The sequence below is a fragment of the Mesoplodon densirostris genome, chromosome 9, assembly GCF_025265405.1.
Source record: "Mesoplodon densirostris isolate mMesDen1 chromosome 9, mMesDen1 primary haplotype, whole genome shotgun sequence".
In the NCBI taxonomy this organism is placed as follows: domain Eukaryota; kingdom Metazoa; phylum Chordata; class Mammalia; order Artiodactyla; family Ziphiidae; genus Mesoplodon; species Mesoplodon densirostris.
In genome coordinates, this window is record NC_082669.1 from 101,262,591 (window position 1) to 101,278,594 (window position 16,004).

The 16,004-nt window shown below is 50.4% G+C and overlaps 1 protein-coding gene across 1 annotated transcript in view; it reads left to right on the top strand.

Moving 5' to 3' along the window:
- Positions 1 to 16,004, top strand: part of TMEM178B (transmembrane protein 178B) — a 365,625-nt gene that overhangs the window by 317,578 nt on the left and 32,043 nt on the right. The window contains exon 3 of the mRNA XM_060108746.1: positions 11,498 to 11,635. Coding sequence (XP_059964729.1) covers positions 11,498 to 11,635 — 138 coding nt within the window. The remainder of the gene's footprint in view (positions 1 to 11,497; positions 11,636 to 16,004) is intronic.

Consider the following 16,004-nt stretch of genomic DNA (forward strand, 5'->3'; position numbering starts at 1 on the left):
TCTTGGGTCGCGTCTTTTCTAGGAACCTTTAGTCTTCGTTGGCCTCCAGTTGGCCCGTGGAGCAAGCACAGGATCGTTCCCCAGCCAGACTCTGGCTGCGTAGCTTTGTCTTTGCTTTCATGGGCAACTCTAACCGGCTTCTCGCCTCATCTTTTCGCGCCACATGTAGGTACCATGCCCTGTGTCCTCTAAACTCTAGGGTACCTGTGTGCCGCTCTCCAAGTGGTTCTCTCAAGGGCCCTTTTCTTGGCTTGAGGAGGTGGTTCTGGGAGTGGGGAAGCTCTCGTGGGAGGAAGGGAAACACGCAGCCCTCTGCTGACCCTCTTCTAAGAACCTCCCTTTTAGCCTCTGCCCCCTAATCTCCTTCTTTGTGTAAACTAAAGGTGGAGAGTACACTGCAAGTTGCAAAACCCTCGTAGCAAGTTCTGCCCGATGTCTTACCCTTCCCTTTAGAAAGTGCTGTCCAATATATACACTACCAAATGTAAAATAGATGGCTAGTGGGAAGCAGCCGCATCGCACAGGGAGACCAGCTCGGTGCTTTGCATCCAGCTAGAGGGGTGGGATAGGGACAGTGGGAGGGAGACGCAAGAGGGAGGGGATATGGGGTTATACGTATGCATATGGCTGGTTCACTTTGTTATACAGCAGCAACTAACACCATTGTAAAGCAATTATACACCAATAATGATGTTAAATAAATAAACGCTGTGTTGCCAACACAGCAAATTCAAAAAAAAAATGTGCTGTCCATGGAAATATAACGCAAACCGTAATCCGATTTAAAATGTTCTACTAGCCCCATGAACTGTGTAAAGAGAAACAATAACATTAATTTTAATCACATATTTTGTCTACTCCAGTATATCCAAAATACTGGCACATCAACATGAAATCCGTATACAGATTATTCCGATATTTGATGAAAACTCATACCAAGTCTTTGACAGCTGGTGTGTATTTTACATGTACATGTCTCAGCTCAGGTGCTTGATGACGATTTCAAGTCCACAACACCCACGTGTAGCCCTGGCTGCCATATGGCCCACACAGCTGGAGAACATGGAGGGAGCAGGGGGCTCACCATGCACTGTTCTCTGCTCCATTGTTGTTCTCTCTGTATTGTTCTTAGGCCTCAGAACTCAGAGTTTGGTGTGGCCTGTACGATGCATCCCAGCCAACACGGGGAGAACTGGGACTCAAATGCAGGTCTTCTGACCTCAAGTTCAGTGTTTGGTTTGTCTCTACACCATCGTGTCATTCAAACAGAAATTGCTGTGCTTGTTCCTGGGAACCTCGTTAGAGGAAGGGACATTTGAGGGTGAGAAGATTGCTACAGAGACATTCGTGTGAGCCGCCTGAGGTTCTAGGGTATCTGCAAGGTGCCTAGCCCCTAAAGCATGGGATATAGTCAGAGAGAGAGTCCTGAGGGGCCCCGCACACCTCCCTGACAGCATCACATGCAGAAAGAATGGCAGCGGGGGGCAGTGACATCTTAGAGCCCCATTCCTGTGCTGGCCCGAGCTGGAGCTGCCAAGTAAAGGAAGCACCGCCCTCCAATGGCAGGGATTTCCACAGTACATACTGTTGGCCAAAGAGGAGCTTGCCAAGTCTTTTGCTTTCACTGTTAAAAAGACTAAAGAAACTACTTAGTGGTAGTGTGTCTTTAAGAAAGGGGTACTCAGGAGAAGGAATCTGTGGCCAGGCCTGAGATCAGTGTCTTCTATCAGTTCGGTGTGCCTCGTTATTTGTACCTAGAACTTTAAAAAGCAGTAAAGCTCACACCTCCCAGAGAACTCAGCGTTCCATTGTTAAAGGAATTCATTCTCATTGTAGAAAAGAACAAACAAAACCCCAAATAGCACAACCCAGAAAGGCTCCCTGGTAGCATTTGGGGTACTTCTCCCTTGCTTCTCCCACGTGGGTGTTCATGCATGGATGCACGTATGTACACCCGCAGCCTAGGGGTTGTATGGAATAGATAGGCTTGTGCATTATTTTTCATTTAATATTCTGTTATGAACTTTTCCCTGGTCATTGACATTCTCCACAAGAGTAATTTTAACAGCTGAATAATATTCCATGACACTTTACTGAACGTTAAATTCTCTTCTGGGGTTTGAAGCGGCACGGAATCTGGAAAGGACTGAGGCATGGAAAGGGCGTGGGCAGGTGGGGGCCGTTTCCCAGGCCTGCCTCTGACTGGCTGTGTGACCTTGCTCGACTGAAATTCCATTGTCTCCATAGCTAAGTCTACAGAATGAGAGAAATAGTATCTTCCTTAGAGAGCCATTGGGAGGCTTCACGGGCGTGTCCTGTGTACATGGCCCAGCCCAGCGCCTTGCGCATAGTAGATGCACAATAAATGCTCATTCCTATTTATCTTCCCCTTCCCCAGGCCTTTCAGATTCTTTGCCATCAACCAGTTCTCAGGCGCCTGCAGCACGGTTCTGGAAAGCATAGTGCTCTCTAAGGTGCCCACGTGTCTTAAAGCTTCTGTCTTCTCACTGCTTTGTGGGGACTGTCTGGGGACACATTCTCGCCACCCCGATTTCTGCCCTCTGCACTCAGAGCAGCTGTCCGTGACACGTGATCTAGAGGAGGAGAGTTGGGAGCTTCTCTGGGGTGGAATAGCGACTGTATTGGTTTAGCTCATCGTTCCCGGCAGGAAGACCCCCGAGGACAGAGAACTAGGCACCCGGTGGGTCTACTCGCGTGTATCTGGTTGGCTGAGCTGCAGTTTCCTTCTCGTCATTCCCGTCTGCAGTTTCTGCTGTTGGTTCAGCAGTGTGGCAGCGGGGAGAAGGGAGTCATTCTTGAGGTTTTCTTTGGTTTGGGACTCTACCTCTCAGTTCTGGGTTTTTCCCCGTTCTTTCTTCTCTCCAGGCACTTGCTTTAGCTGCTGACCTAGCTTTCCTTCATCAGGCGGGTACACATTTTGCAATTTGCCTTCCCTTGTCTTGACAATGGATGTGATTTGTATATGGCTGTATCACATAATGTCCCTATTTATGGCAGCTCTCTAAGCCGGAGGTAGGGTTGAAGAGCAGGAAGCGTCAAGCCCGTCTTCTGACCCAAAAACCACTTCTCATTTCTACAGCGCCTACCTTCCCCCACGATCTCTTCCTGACTTGTGGGGACGGCACAGAAAGGTCTGTTGGGATCGTGATCTGGGGGGTTTCACATGTGCTCATTCAACTTTATGGTAAGGAGCCCCCCTGTTGCATGGCTCTGTGCGATCTGGAACCTGAACCTATGCTGATGTTTTCTTTGTGTACACCAAAAAACAAAAGCAAAAAATGACGTTGAATTGTTAAGCAATAATTAATGCTGGCTTTGAAAAATAAGGCTGGAGGAGAGAGAAGTTGGCTTCAAGTCGCAATGACGTTTGAGTCACTGAAGTGGGTTGAATTGGGGGAAGCGCAACCTCCTCACTCTGCTTTAGTCCATGGTGCATACAGTTTTAGTAATCATTACAGGGTGGGGTGGTGATCTCATTTAGCAGACATTTACTGAGCACCTGCTTTTGCCAGGCAACGCAGGTGCTTCCCGGGGACTGGGAAGACAAAATAAACCAGACACGACCACAGCCCTGAACAAGCTCACATTTGCTGGAGGAAGGGAGACATAAATCATGACAGTAAGATGTGGTAAGTGCTAGAGGAGCAATTATCAGCCAAGTGCTACAGGAGCCTGGAGCACTGGACGCCAGTGTTGGCTAAAGCACCTTAGAAGCCTCCCAGACATTTACCTTTTTTTTTTTTTTTTCTGTACATGGGCCTCTCACTGTCGTGGCCTCTCCCACTGCGGAGCACTGGCTCCAGACACACAGGCCCAGCAGCCGTGGCTCACCGGCCCAGCCACTCCGCGGCATGTGGGATCCTCCCGGACCGGGGCACGAACCCGCGTCCCCCGCATCGGCAGGCGGACTCCCAACCACTGCGCCACCAGGGAAGCCCTCAGAGTTCTCTCTTTTTTTTTTTTTTTTTTTGCGGGTACGCGGGCCTCTCACTGTTGTGGCCTCTCCCGTTGCAGAGCACAGGCTCCGGACGCGCAGGCTCAGCAGCCATGGCTCACGGGCCCAGCTGCTCCTTGGCCTATGGGATCTTCCCAGACCAGGGCACGAACCCGTGTCCCCTGCATTGGCAGGCGGACTCTCAACCACTGCGCCACCAGGGAAGCCCCAGACATTTACTTTTTAGGGACATTTTAAGGGTGATGAGAAGCTTGCCAGGTGGAACATGTGGGCAGCCATGTTGGCAGAGAGCACAGCGCCATCAAGGAAAGGGAGGAAAGTGCCAAGCCTTTCAGAGAACTGCAGTTTTTTCATGACTGGAACACAGGGCTCTTGGAGAAAGATGGAGGCACAGGGATGGGCAGAGGGCACTTTCTTATGGAAACCCAAGAACTATTTTGTTTTCACATAAAAATGATTTCTTAAATACAACTACATCACGATGCTGAACCAACCTATACTCTGGAAGAAAGCCATAGGCAAAACCTTTTCATCATATATGCAAAGAAGACATCAACATGGGTTCCTACTCCAGATTTGTGAGCTACTTCCCTGTTTCCCTGTTAACTAATTAGATCACTGAAAAGTTATGGTCTTGCCCCATGCCTCTTCCTTTTAGATCAGTACAGTGCTCAATGCAAGAGCCCAGGTTTCAAGCAGCCTCTATGGCCCCCGGCACCTCTGCTATTAGCTGCCATGGCCTCTAGCTGTTTTGGGTCCCCCGAGGATAAGAAGCATCAACACTCTAGGGTGGATGCATCTCAGTATTAACAAATAGATACATAAAGCCTTCACCTCAGCCTCTCCTGAGAGGTACAAGAACAGACCCCAGAAACCTGTTCCCTCTGGGTACCAGATCCTTAATTAGGGGCTAATAACCCCAACATGCTGCTGAGCTCTTGTACAGCACGTGTGAGAGATGTGGTGTATGAAAAAAGAGAACAGCTTTCATTTATGTGTCTTCCGTTTCTATTTACATTTGTATAGCTCTAGCTTTGTGCCAGGTACTGTTCTAAGCAGTTTATACATAATAACTTATTTAATCCTCTTAATAACCCTTTGAAGTCGGCACTGTTATAACCTCCCGTTATAGATGTGGAAACTGAGATCCAGAGAGAGAGGGACTAACGTGCTCAAGTTCACGCAGCCAGTACATGGCAGAGCCAGGATTTGAATCAGGGCAGCCTGATTCCAAGAATCCGTGTGCTTGCATCCGCATCTGTTGCATCTCTGTGTGGTTACCCAGAATCAAACCCCACTTCCTTCAGAGATGGTTGCTGTGCAGTAATTGGCTCCTGGAATATTCCTTCCCCTGTGAATCAGTTTGTCCTGAGTTGATCCCACGGCTAACATGTTCATTGCCCAACTCTCTCTCTCCACTTCTTACCTTCCAGACTGATCCCTGGGGGCACAAGCACTGAGTTCTGTCTTCACCACCTTGCGCTGCCCTCCAGTTCTTGTGACCTTGAACCCCAAAGGGACTGATTAATTTGTGAATGCATATCCAGCTCCCGGGGCAGCAGACACTCTTCCATCCTTGTAGCCAAGGCAGTGCTCGTATCAGGCAGAGGTGCCCCGCGTGGCCAGCAGAAGAGGACCATGACCTTGTTGGTTTCGCCATACTCTTCACCCTGGACCATTAATATAGTGTCTGCCCTCCCCGTCTCCTGTCTTTACTGACACAGCAAGGTCTAACCCATACTTACCCGGACCATCTCTGTTTTTTTAATGAGAAGAAAAGTCCAGTCCTCATCAGTTTTTTTGTACGAGTTCTTTAAAGAGCAAATAGAAAGAAATTCAGAGCTCATATATATTTTCCTTCTCTGAGGGGTGTTTATTTAAATGCAGATGTCCTGGTTTCCTATGTAGAATTGCAAGCAATACCTTTCCATTTAAATGTTAATAGGAGTGTCAACTTCCAAATAAGAATTTTTCCACGAGGGAGGACTGCTTTTTTCTGGTTCTATTTAATGGTTGTCCCGGTTTTCTTCCTCCACCGCCCTCATCGTCCACCCCTTTCTGCCCGCTCCTTTCCACTGCACTGAGCTAAGTTCTTTTTCTAAAAAGTTTAGAGTGCACCTTTCTCATTTCGAACATTAAAATGTCAAACATTACGGTCGTGGAATACAGATAGTAGACTCAAACCCAGCACAATTCATGAAAAGAGTTTTCTTTATCTCAGCCTTTGCCTGCCCAACTCACTATTCCAAGTTCTTTCCAAGGGGATTATTCTTAGGCTGACCCTGCATAATATTTTTCCATGGCTTCAGATAGTGGAGTTAGGTTTTCTGTTTCCTTTTCCTTTCCTTCCCCCCCCGCCCACCTCCTTTCCTCCCTCCCTCCTTGCCTCCTTCCTTCTTTCTACAAAAAGGCAGGAAAAGACGGGGAAAGAAATAACAGTTGACCCTTGAACCAACACAGTTTTGAACTACATGGGTCCACTTATTCGCGGGTGTTTTTCAAGAGTACATACTACAGTAGCACAACATGCGTGGTTGACTAAATCCATGGATGCAGAACCGTGGATTCAGAGAAGCTAAGTGTACGGAGGGCCGACGATAAGTTATACGTGGATTTTCCACTGTGCGAGGGGTCGGTGCCCCAACTCCCCTCTTTGTTCAAGGGTTAACTGTACAAGCTGTGTAAATTCCTGGGTGCAAAGTACTGCTGTGAGCACAGTGAGCAATCACAAAGAGTAAAAAAGGCAGTTTCTTACTCCTAAAGAAATGAAATTGACACATGGGATAATGCAGATGGGCAGGAATGGGGCCATCTATATGTGGGTCATTCCATAGGCAGAGTGGCCTTGGGGATTTTCTCAAATGCAAATAAAAAACAACAAAGATTTAAAGATAATCAAAATAATATCTAATGCCTTAAATCCAAACATGGTGACTATAATCACCTTTCTAAGGACATCGTGGACCAAATTTTGTGTGTGAATGGGATATCTGGCTTCATCTTCTTTTATTTTTTTATTTTCTCTTTCCTTCATTTCCTTATTGATTATTTTTATCCTGTTATACTGTGTGCATTTTGTAAGACTCCTACATCTTTTGGAACAAGATAGGACTGTTAATCCATAAATTAGAATTGATTTTATAATATTAATTTCAATGATTTTGATTCCATTATTATAAGGTATTATTTTTGTTCTTCAGAGAGTTCTTTTCAATAGTATCCTGTTCTTATTTCATGGAGGCAAACTGTGTTTCTTCTCTTGTCTCTTGGGGATGTTAATAATTTTTAAATTTATTTTAAAAATTTTTTATACAATTCTTAAAGATGACTTTCCATTTACAGTTATTATGAAATATTGGCTATATTCCCCATGTTGTACGATACATCCTTGAGCTTCTCTTACACCCAGTAGTTTGTTTCTCCCACCCTCACCCCTGTATTCCCCCTCCCATCCCCCCACTCGTAACCACTAGTTTGTTCTCTGAATCTGTGAGTCTGCTTCTTTTTTTGTTATATTCACTAGTTTGTTGTATTTTTTAGAGTCCACATATAAGTGATGTCATACAGTATTTGTCTTTCTCTGTCTGGCTTGTTTCACTTAGCATAATGCCCTCCAAGTCCATCCATGTTGCTACAAATGGCAAAATTTTGTTATTTTTTTTATAGAATACTGAGTAGTATTCCATTGTGTGTGTGTGTATAAATGTATATATCACATTTTCTTTATTCATCTGTTGATGGACATTTAGGTTGCTTCCATATCTTGACAATTGTAAATAATGCTGCTCTGAACACTGGGGTGCATGTATCTTTTCAAATTAGTGTTTTTGGTTTTTTCGGATATATACCCAGGAGTGGAATTGCTGGGTCATAGGGTAGTTCTAATTTTAGTCTTTTGAGAGCCCTCCATACTGTTTTCCACAGTGGCTGCACAAATTTGCATTGCCGCCAACAGTGCACAAGGGTTCCCTTTTCTCCACATCCTCACCAACATTTGTTATTTGTGGTCTTTTTGATGATGGCCATTCTGACAGGTATGAGGTGGTATCTCATTGTGGTTTTGATTTGCATTTCCCAGTAATAATTTTTAATTATTGTTTCTTTTGCCTGCAGTTTGTTTCCTCAAGCTCTTCTTCTCACAGCTTATAGCTTTTCTCAGGTATTTGGGGCTGCCTGGAAGCCCTGAGTCGGGGGTGGGCTTGCCAATGGGAAGCTTCGCTGCAGATGGTTGGAGTGGCTGCTTATGCCTCCCTCGCAACACACAGTGGCAATGTGTCTAGATATTTTCTCTTGTGCTGGTCATCACCAGAAAGGTCTCTCCCAGCTTCCAGGCTATAGGGCAAAGGCAGGGCTGTCTGCTTCTGAGAGCCAGGCAGAAGAGGTCTGGGGTCTCAAGGGTAAGCTTCAACATTCTATATGTGCACAAACACTTGCTCTGTGCATAATGACCCTCAGCTATGCCGGCCAGCCCTCACTGAGTTTGTCGATCCCCCAGTCCTAAGTACGCCCACTCCACCCTTGGGGGTGGGGGAAAGGGGGTAGCCCCAGAGGTGTGGAGTGGGTGAGGGGAGCTAGGGTTCTAGTTCCAGCTCAAGCAACTTGTACCAAATCCTTGTTTTATCTCCCTTCCCTCTGCTTCACTTCCTGATCCAAAGGTGGTTTTTGATGCCAGTTCCTGAGCCTTTTGGGGATTTGGCAGGATGGTTTTCAGCTTCCCCCCGGCTGGCTCTCGCCTTAGCGCTTTAGTTCTGCTGAGGCAATTACACTGTCTCTCAGCTTTACGGTTTCCAATCTTCTGTTGCCGCTATCTCCTTTCCTAGTTTCCCCTTCTGTGTGAATTTCTGTCTTAAAAAAAATAAAATCTTGTAACTATAATCCTGGCTTAATTTGGGAGGAAGAAATGCTAGATACATTAATTACATTTTAACTTTACTTTCCCACACAACTCAATAACCCAACTCACTCCTTTTTTTAGTTCACTGGTTTGAGACTGTTAATAAATTATTTAACTTCTTGAAATCCTGCAACATAGGAATATTTCTTGTCCTACCTACCTTATAAGTTGTTGCTGCAGCTACTCTGAGTTACCATGTGGGTCTGAGGGCAAAATAACCAGCTGTACGTGCATGGCTCTAGCAAAATCAGGCTCACAGGATATGGTGAATATCCTCCCAGGTCAGTGAAAACACTCAGACCTGACCTCTGGCTTTCACCCTGCTTTCCAGCTCAACAACTTAACGTGACCCTCAGCTTTTGTTGACCAAGCCTTTGGGTGACAGCAGCGTGTACCTAGTCTGTGTTGGAGGCACAGCCCTCCCTGACCTGGGACACAGATGACCATTATCTGTCTCAGGACTTTTGGAAGAGGAATTATTCTCTCCATTTCCCTTCCTGCCTTTTGCTCTGTTTTCTTCTAAGTAAAGCCCTTTGCTTTCGTCCACCAACGGCAATACCCTTCCCTCTTTTAATGATTTGCATTTCTCTTTTCCTGCCCAGCCCACTTTTCCATCCCTGGCCCAAGCGTACACACCTTACAGGACCCCGTTTCCATTCAGTCCCCCAGGCAGTACCTTTGCTCCCATGGGTCTGCACAGCCCAGGGGCCGGGACTGGCCAAGTGCAGCAGGAAGGGGCTCTGAGGCTTCAGCAGGTTCGTCCTCTCTAGTGCTGGCAGAGGGGCCGAGATTTTTCCTGGAAGCCCTCCAGTTACTGAAAAGGGAACCGTTGGTTTCACAGGGGCATAGAAGAAAAATTTCCTCATCTGTTTAAGGGGACATAAATCTCCTTTAGACTGAAAATACCCTGACCTCTCTTTTCTCATTCCATCACCTGCTTGCCCTTGACTACAGTGGAGAGTGGAGGAAGCCCCCAGAGCAGAGAGTAACGGATGTGACTGCTACCTGGCTGCGGCAGGCACTCCGGGTCAGCAGGGGTGGGAAGGACCAAGGAGAACTCAGTAAAGCAGGAACGGGCTCTCTGTGGATTTCTGCCTCTGTGACAGGGCCCTGTCAGGTTCCCCCACCTCCTCGGGGAGGCTCTGCTGCTGTTCTCCTTCCCACCCCCCACCCCCAACCAGCTTCCTCCCTGGAGGGCGGGGAGGCGGCTGCCAGTGTCTGATCTTCAGTGTCAGGACAAGGCACGTGGACCACAACCGTCTCCAGCGTGAGGGCGGTGGCAGGGAAGGCAGGAGGCCTCAAGCCAAACTGTGCCAGGGATCCTCTGTTTGCTCTGCACTGGAGTGAGAGGCAAAGAGGGGACGTGATGCCTGTGAGGTGCTCCCCACGGAAACCTGGGTGTTCGCTTCCCGGGGATGAGAAGAGACCGTCCGTGCTTGCTTGGGTGCGGGGGTTGCGGGGGCGGGGGATTGATGTAGTTTGCTGTCCGGTCCTCAGCATCACACACACACACTCCTCCCTCCCTTCCTCCAAGAGAAGGGAATGCCCAGGGGATCTCCAGGCTGCTCTGAAATCCCCACCTCCCACCCCTTAGGGCAGAGGCCCAGACAAACGGCTCCTGTTGGGGGCCCCGTTGTGGTGTGTTACCCAGGAGGGAGGTAAGAAGGCTGGGTTCCAGGGGAGGCAGGTCGGGTGGAGGAGGCACCGGAGGGCGGGGCTGGCACTGGGAGGAAGCCAAGCCGAGCAAGATGCTGAATGAGGCTGACATAGCAGCAGCTCTGCCCTCTCCTTTCTGCTAAAAATACCACCTTTCCAGACAGCCCTCCTCCCCTCTGTGCCTACTCCAGGCTTTGTCTGGCAGGTCAGTGGGGCGTGGAGCGGAGAAGGGCCTGATCTGGGAAACCGGGTTAACCTGAGGAAGCCTCCTCGGGGGTACAGTCTGAGAGCAGGAAGCATGGTGCCCACGCTGTGGCCTCACGTGCAAGGGAAGCTGAGCCCCTGGGGGCTGGGCTGGAGAAGGAGGAAAGTGATGCTACCGGCAGCTTCATGCTCACTCCTGACCTCCTGGGAGACCAGCAAACCCTGGAGGGAAGGGAGGAAGTCCTTGGCAGGGGCAGCCAGACTGCCAGGACCCAGCCCAGCTCTAACGGTCCATTTGTCTGGTTCTCACTGCCCGGAGAGGTGAGTAATGCTGGATTATGACCCAGGAGCCGCACAGATCTGGGTTTGTCGCCCTGTCCTAACGCTCATTGTATGGCTTTCGGCAACTTGCTCCATTTTTCAGATAGGGATAAAGACAGTACCTATCTTAGAAGGTTGAGAGAAGCCTTGGGAAGAACAGTGCTGTGCCGGGCACAGAGGAGATGTAAAAGAAATGACAGCTATGATGATGCTCTCTCCCTGTACTTATGGACCAAGCTGTCCCAGCGTGTGTTTGCACGCGAGGAAACAGTCACCACTGGAGGCTCTGTCCTCTGCGAAGGAAGCTTGGTTGTACCAACCTGCCTGTAAAGGGCAGGTGGCCTCCCTGCCCCTGCGGGGCCCTGCCCCCTCGCCAGGGGCCGGGGTGCACTGGACCCTGAGTGCCGGGCTCTGATGCTAACTGTTGCCTGCCTGCTTCCCCGCAGACCTGCGTAGGATGACGGCCGGCTTCATGGGCATGGCGGTGGCCATCATCCTCTTCGGCTGGATCATCGGTGTGCTGGGCTGCTGCTGGGACCGAGGCCTTATGCAGTATGTGGCAGGGCTTCTCTTCCTCATGGGAGGTAAGACTTGGGGGCTGCGGGATTGGGGGGGGGTGGTTCCTGGTTACTGGGATTCCGAGAGAATGGCTGGTGAGCATGTGGACGAAGGCCCAGGCTCGGCGGGGCCCTTTCGTTCACTCATTCAGTGAACATGTTTTGAGGTCCTCTTAGCCACTCTCCACTGCTGGTCCTTGCACTCGGGCGTCTGCCCACCTCGTGTGGGAAAGACTGTGGCAATGACATTGAAACAGGTGTCAGATCTGGGGCAAGTGAGAACCCATGTAATACTCGGGCGTTTTATGCACATACTATACATACTATACTTTGGGGTGGGCGGCAGGTGCTATCTGGGCAGTTTCCCCTTCAAAAGCATACCTTTACCCTTGATTTATGGGTCTTAATGATGCTCCATTTCCAAACGAGGCTCTAAAGGTGGTCAGACAGGGCTAGACCTTCGTCACATGTCTCCCTTACCCTCTATTACTGTCAGGGCCATAGAACCAATCCCACCCTTATAAAGGGCTGTGTATAAGCAGAACTGTATAGCTGTGAGGGAATAGGTTCCAGCCCATGGGAAGTAAAAGTTAATCCACTATCTACACGTGCCTCTTTTCTCCCTGAAGAGCTGAAATGTGCTCTTTGGTCTCCTGGTTTGAGTCTCAGTCTAAAGCCAAAGCTAACCAACGGTAATGCCCGTCACAGTGCACTCCTCCGGGAGAAGTGGATGGCTGACTTGCGTGGAGTTAGGAAGAGGGGGAATTGGGCTTGGACAGAGGGTGTTAGAAATATGTGTGGGGAAAAAGGACAGTGAGTCCCATGCGTGGAAACCGCCGTCAGGTAGATGGTAGACACCACGTGAATGGCCTGACTCAGGGTCTCAGCAGGGGCAGGCTGTGGAGGGGTGGGTCCGGCTGGAGAAAGGAGGCGGCTGTGCTTCGAGGTGGACGGAGAGATCTGGGGTTCAATGGGTGAGCTGTGGGTTGGGAGAGGAGGAGGAGGGTTGCAGGGTTCCACCTCGTGCCTGACCGTTTATCCTTGTTCCCCCAAAGCACAGACACCCTGTGCCTCCCAGATCCTCTGACATCAGAGTCAGCTGCCCCTGCCCAGCACTGCCTCCCTGTGGGTCCCACAGCGGCACTTAGGGCAGAGGCTGGGGAGGGAGGGGCACAGTGGCTCCTTCACCCCTCCTTCCGGTCTCCCGCTGAGACGGGGGCCCCCAAAACCAGCCGCACCACCTTTTCTGCACCCGGTTGTCCTCCTCACTGAAGCGAGGGTCACACTTGGCCCGGGATTTCCATACTTGGTGTTAGCAGCACGGAGTCTTTTTTGTTTCCACCTTCCAGTCAGAATCTTCCATGGACCCCAAAAAGTGAAAAGATAAAAGTGGAGTGGCTCTGTTTGTAGTGAATGTTCTCTCTAAGACTCTTGTGGTTGTACAAAGATGGGCTCCAGTGAAACAGGGCTTTTCTAAGGCTCTAGAGAGGGCTCCCAAGGATCCGAGAAAAGCTGAGCAAACAGGCCCCGGGCAGAGCAGAAATCCAGGAGCCCTGGGAGCCGATACTCTTTCATCTCTGCCTCTTCCGAGGTGATCGTCATCCCGTCTCCAGACCGGCACTTGGCTCACATCCTGCCCAGGTGCTAAGTAAGCCTTCCAACTCTGACAGCTTCCAGAGAAAGATAGAGTGATGGGCCCACTGATCTTTCCAGGCCGGGCCACACATCACTGTGACTTGAACAGGGGGGGTCCCTGGGACCCTTCCCACTCACCTGAGACCCTGGGAGGAACTCTCCCAGAAGAGGGCGCGGGGCAGACAGTGGGGGGCAGGAGGGTGCCTGGAGCCCTGTCCCCCATTTGCTAAGGTACCGCCCAGGAGCCTAGGGCTCTGGGGACGCCAGTTGAAAGCCCTTGGGCTGGACTGGGGACCTGAGGCCCCTCCCCACAGGGAATGAGTGAGGGTGTTGCTTCCGTTCTGCCTGGTTAGTGGTTCTTAATCACCACACAGCTGAATCACCTGCAGAACTTTTTTTTTTTTTTTTTTTTTTTGCGGTGTGTGGGCCTCTCACTGCTGCGGCCTCTCCCGTTGCGGAGCACAGGCTCCGGACGCGCAGGCTCAGCGGCCATGGCTCACTGGCCCAGCAGCTCCACGGCACGTGGGATCTTCCCCGACCGGGGTACGAACCCGCGTCCCCTGCATCCGCAGGCGGACTCTCAACCACTGCGCCACCAGGGAAGCCCAGACCTGCAGAACTTTTTTTTTTTTTTTTGCTGTACGCGGGCCTCTCACTGTTGGGGCCTCTCCCATTGCAGAGCACAGGCTCCGGACGCGCAGGCTCAGCGGCCATGGCTCACGGGCCCAGCCGCTCCACGGCACGTGGGATCTTCCCCGACCGGGGCACGAACCCGCGTCCCCTGCATCCGCAGGCGGACTCTCAACCACTGTGCCACCAGGGAAGCCCAGACCTGCAGAACTTTTAATAGTACTGATGCTAGGGCCTCACCCCAGACCAATCCAAGCCGAACTTCTGGGGGTGACACTCAATAAGGGGTGAGAGCTGGGGGAATAGATGACCTTTAAATTTCCCTCCAGCTCTGAAATGTTATGTCCTGGGGATGAATCAGTTGGGCAAGACCTCTCGTGATTTGTTTTCTTCCTTCCCCCGATGCCCCCCAGCTGCCCCATTTTATGACTACCTTAGGCAGCATCAGACAGGGAAATGCTGTCACAGGGCTTCCATTATTACTATGGAGACCTGTCCGAGCCCTGATCACTGAGGGTCCCAGCTAAACCCACTTCCCCAGCACATGCACTCCCTTTCTTTTTTTTTTTAATGGAAAAACCATAGTTCATAATAAAATGTTAGCATCCACAAGAACTCTGGGGAAGCTGCTGTCCTAAGAGCTGTTTCTTCCTGACAGGAGCATTGTCCTGGTTGGAGTGGGGCCGTCTCATCCACCACAGGGCTTTGTTACCTGTGTCCATAGGTAGAACTGTCCTCTCCCCAAAGAGGCTGGGGAGGAAAGTGGTGTCCACACACCTCATGGGTACCTTCAGAGAGGCCCCAGTAGGAGAGGAAGAAGGACAAAGCCGCTAAGAGCTGACCCCTTGAACCCTGGTCTTTTGGGGAGGATAAAGCTCTAGGTGGGGGAAGGCACCCTCTTCCTTTTCAAATTAGTGCCCTTTCCAAGGAAGCCCGACACAGCTTCAGCGGATCCCAATGCCCAGGGCAGCTGCAGCCTGCTGACCCCATGAGTGTGGTTTAGTTGGAGCCTGGGAGGAAGCAGACTCAGTGTAGAAGCTGTGCCTTCCCCCATCCCTGCTCAACACCGAGAGCTGCTGAGAGGTTGGGTGCCAACCCCCAAATGAAGCCTTGTCCTGTAGAACCCTGTGTGTCGAAAAGAGACATGTCAGCATCAACCTCTCCCAGAGCCCAACCAGTGCCTGCCCTCCAGGAGTTCATCTTCTAGGGCTGACCTTTGAAGGGCTTGGAGAGTCAGCTACCTGTGACAGGAACCTCATGAGCACGGCAAAGCAGTCACTCCAACTGTAGATACTTGTGACCAAAAGGCCCCACGGTCTTAGCTTTCACCCAGATTGGCATTTCAGGCACCCGTAACTGAGCACAGACTAGGGCCCAAGGGGTTAGACTGGGCAGCAAGTGAGAAACGTGGTGGGCACCAGCTGCCGCAGTGCTGGCCGGGTGTGGGCGTGGTGAGCAGCTGGAAAAGGAGGGGTTGGCGAGAGTGGAAAAGGTAAATTTAAAGTCAGGAGTCTGAAGATGGAATTGCAGTTGACTTCAGATGAACCGGCCGAGGCCGAAATACAAACAGAAGAGTTCTATTCACAACCTCTTCTCTGTTCCCACATGAAAGGAGGTGACCCACACTGGGCGCTTTTCTTTTCTCGATTTAACTATTTCTGGGGTTAAAGAGAGGGCACCCCACACCTCGTGAGATGACTAGCAACAAATTGTTTAATTAACGCTCAACCCAGAGGAGGCAATTAATTAAGTATGGCAGCTCTGTGGGGCCAGGAGGGTGTGGGTGGTGAGTGGGATCCAGTTTCCCCTTTGGCATGGCCTCCAGGGGAGAACCTAGCCCAGACTGGCACAACAGCGTTTGGGTGCAACTGCCAGAAACAAGTGTCTGGATGCATCATCAGTGAGATTCAGAAGCACAGGGACAGGATGACATGGAGGACGGGGCAGTGTGGCAGGGAGCATGTGACTCCTACGAATACTTGTAATTCACTCGCGGGGCGAACCTAGACCCACCTCATGGGCACAGATCCACAAGATGGGTGTGAACATCCAACACCCATGCCCCGGCCCTCAGCAACCCCTCACACGTACTCGTCCTCCCACTCTTGGAAGGCATCCATCATCTCTGCCT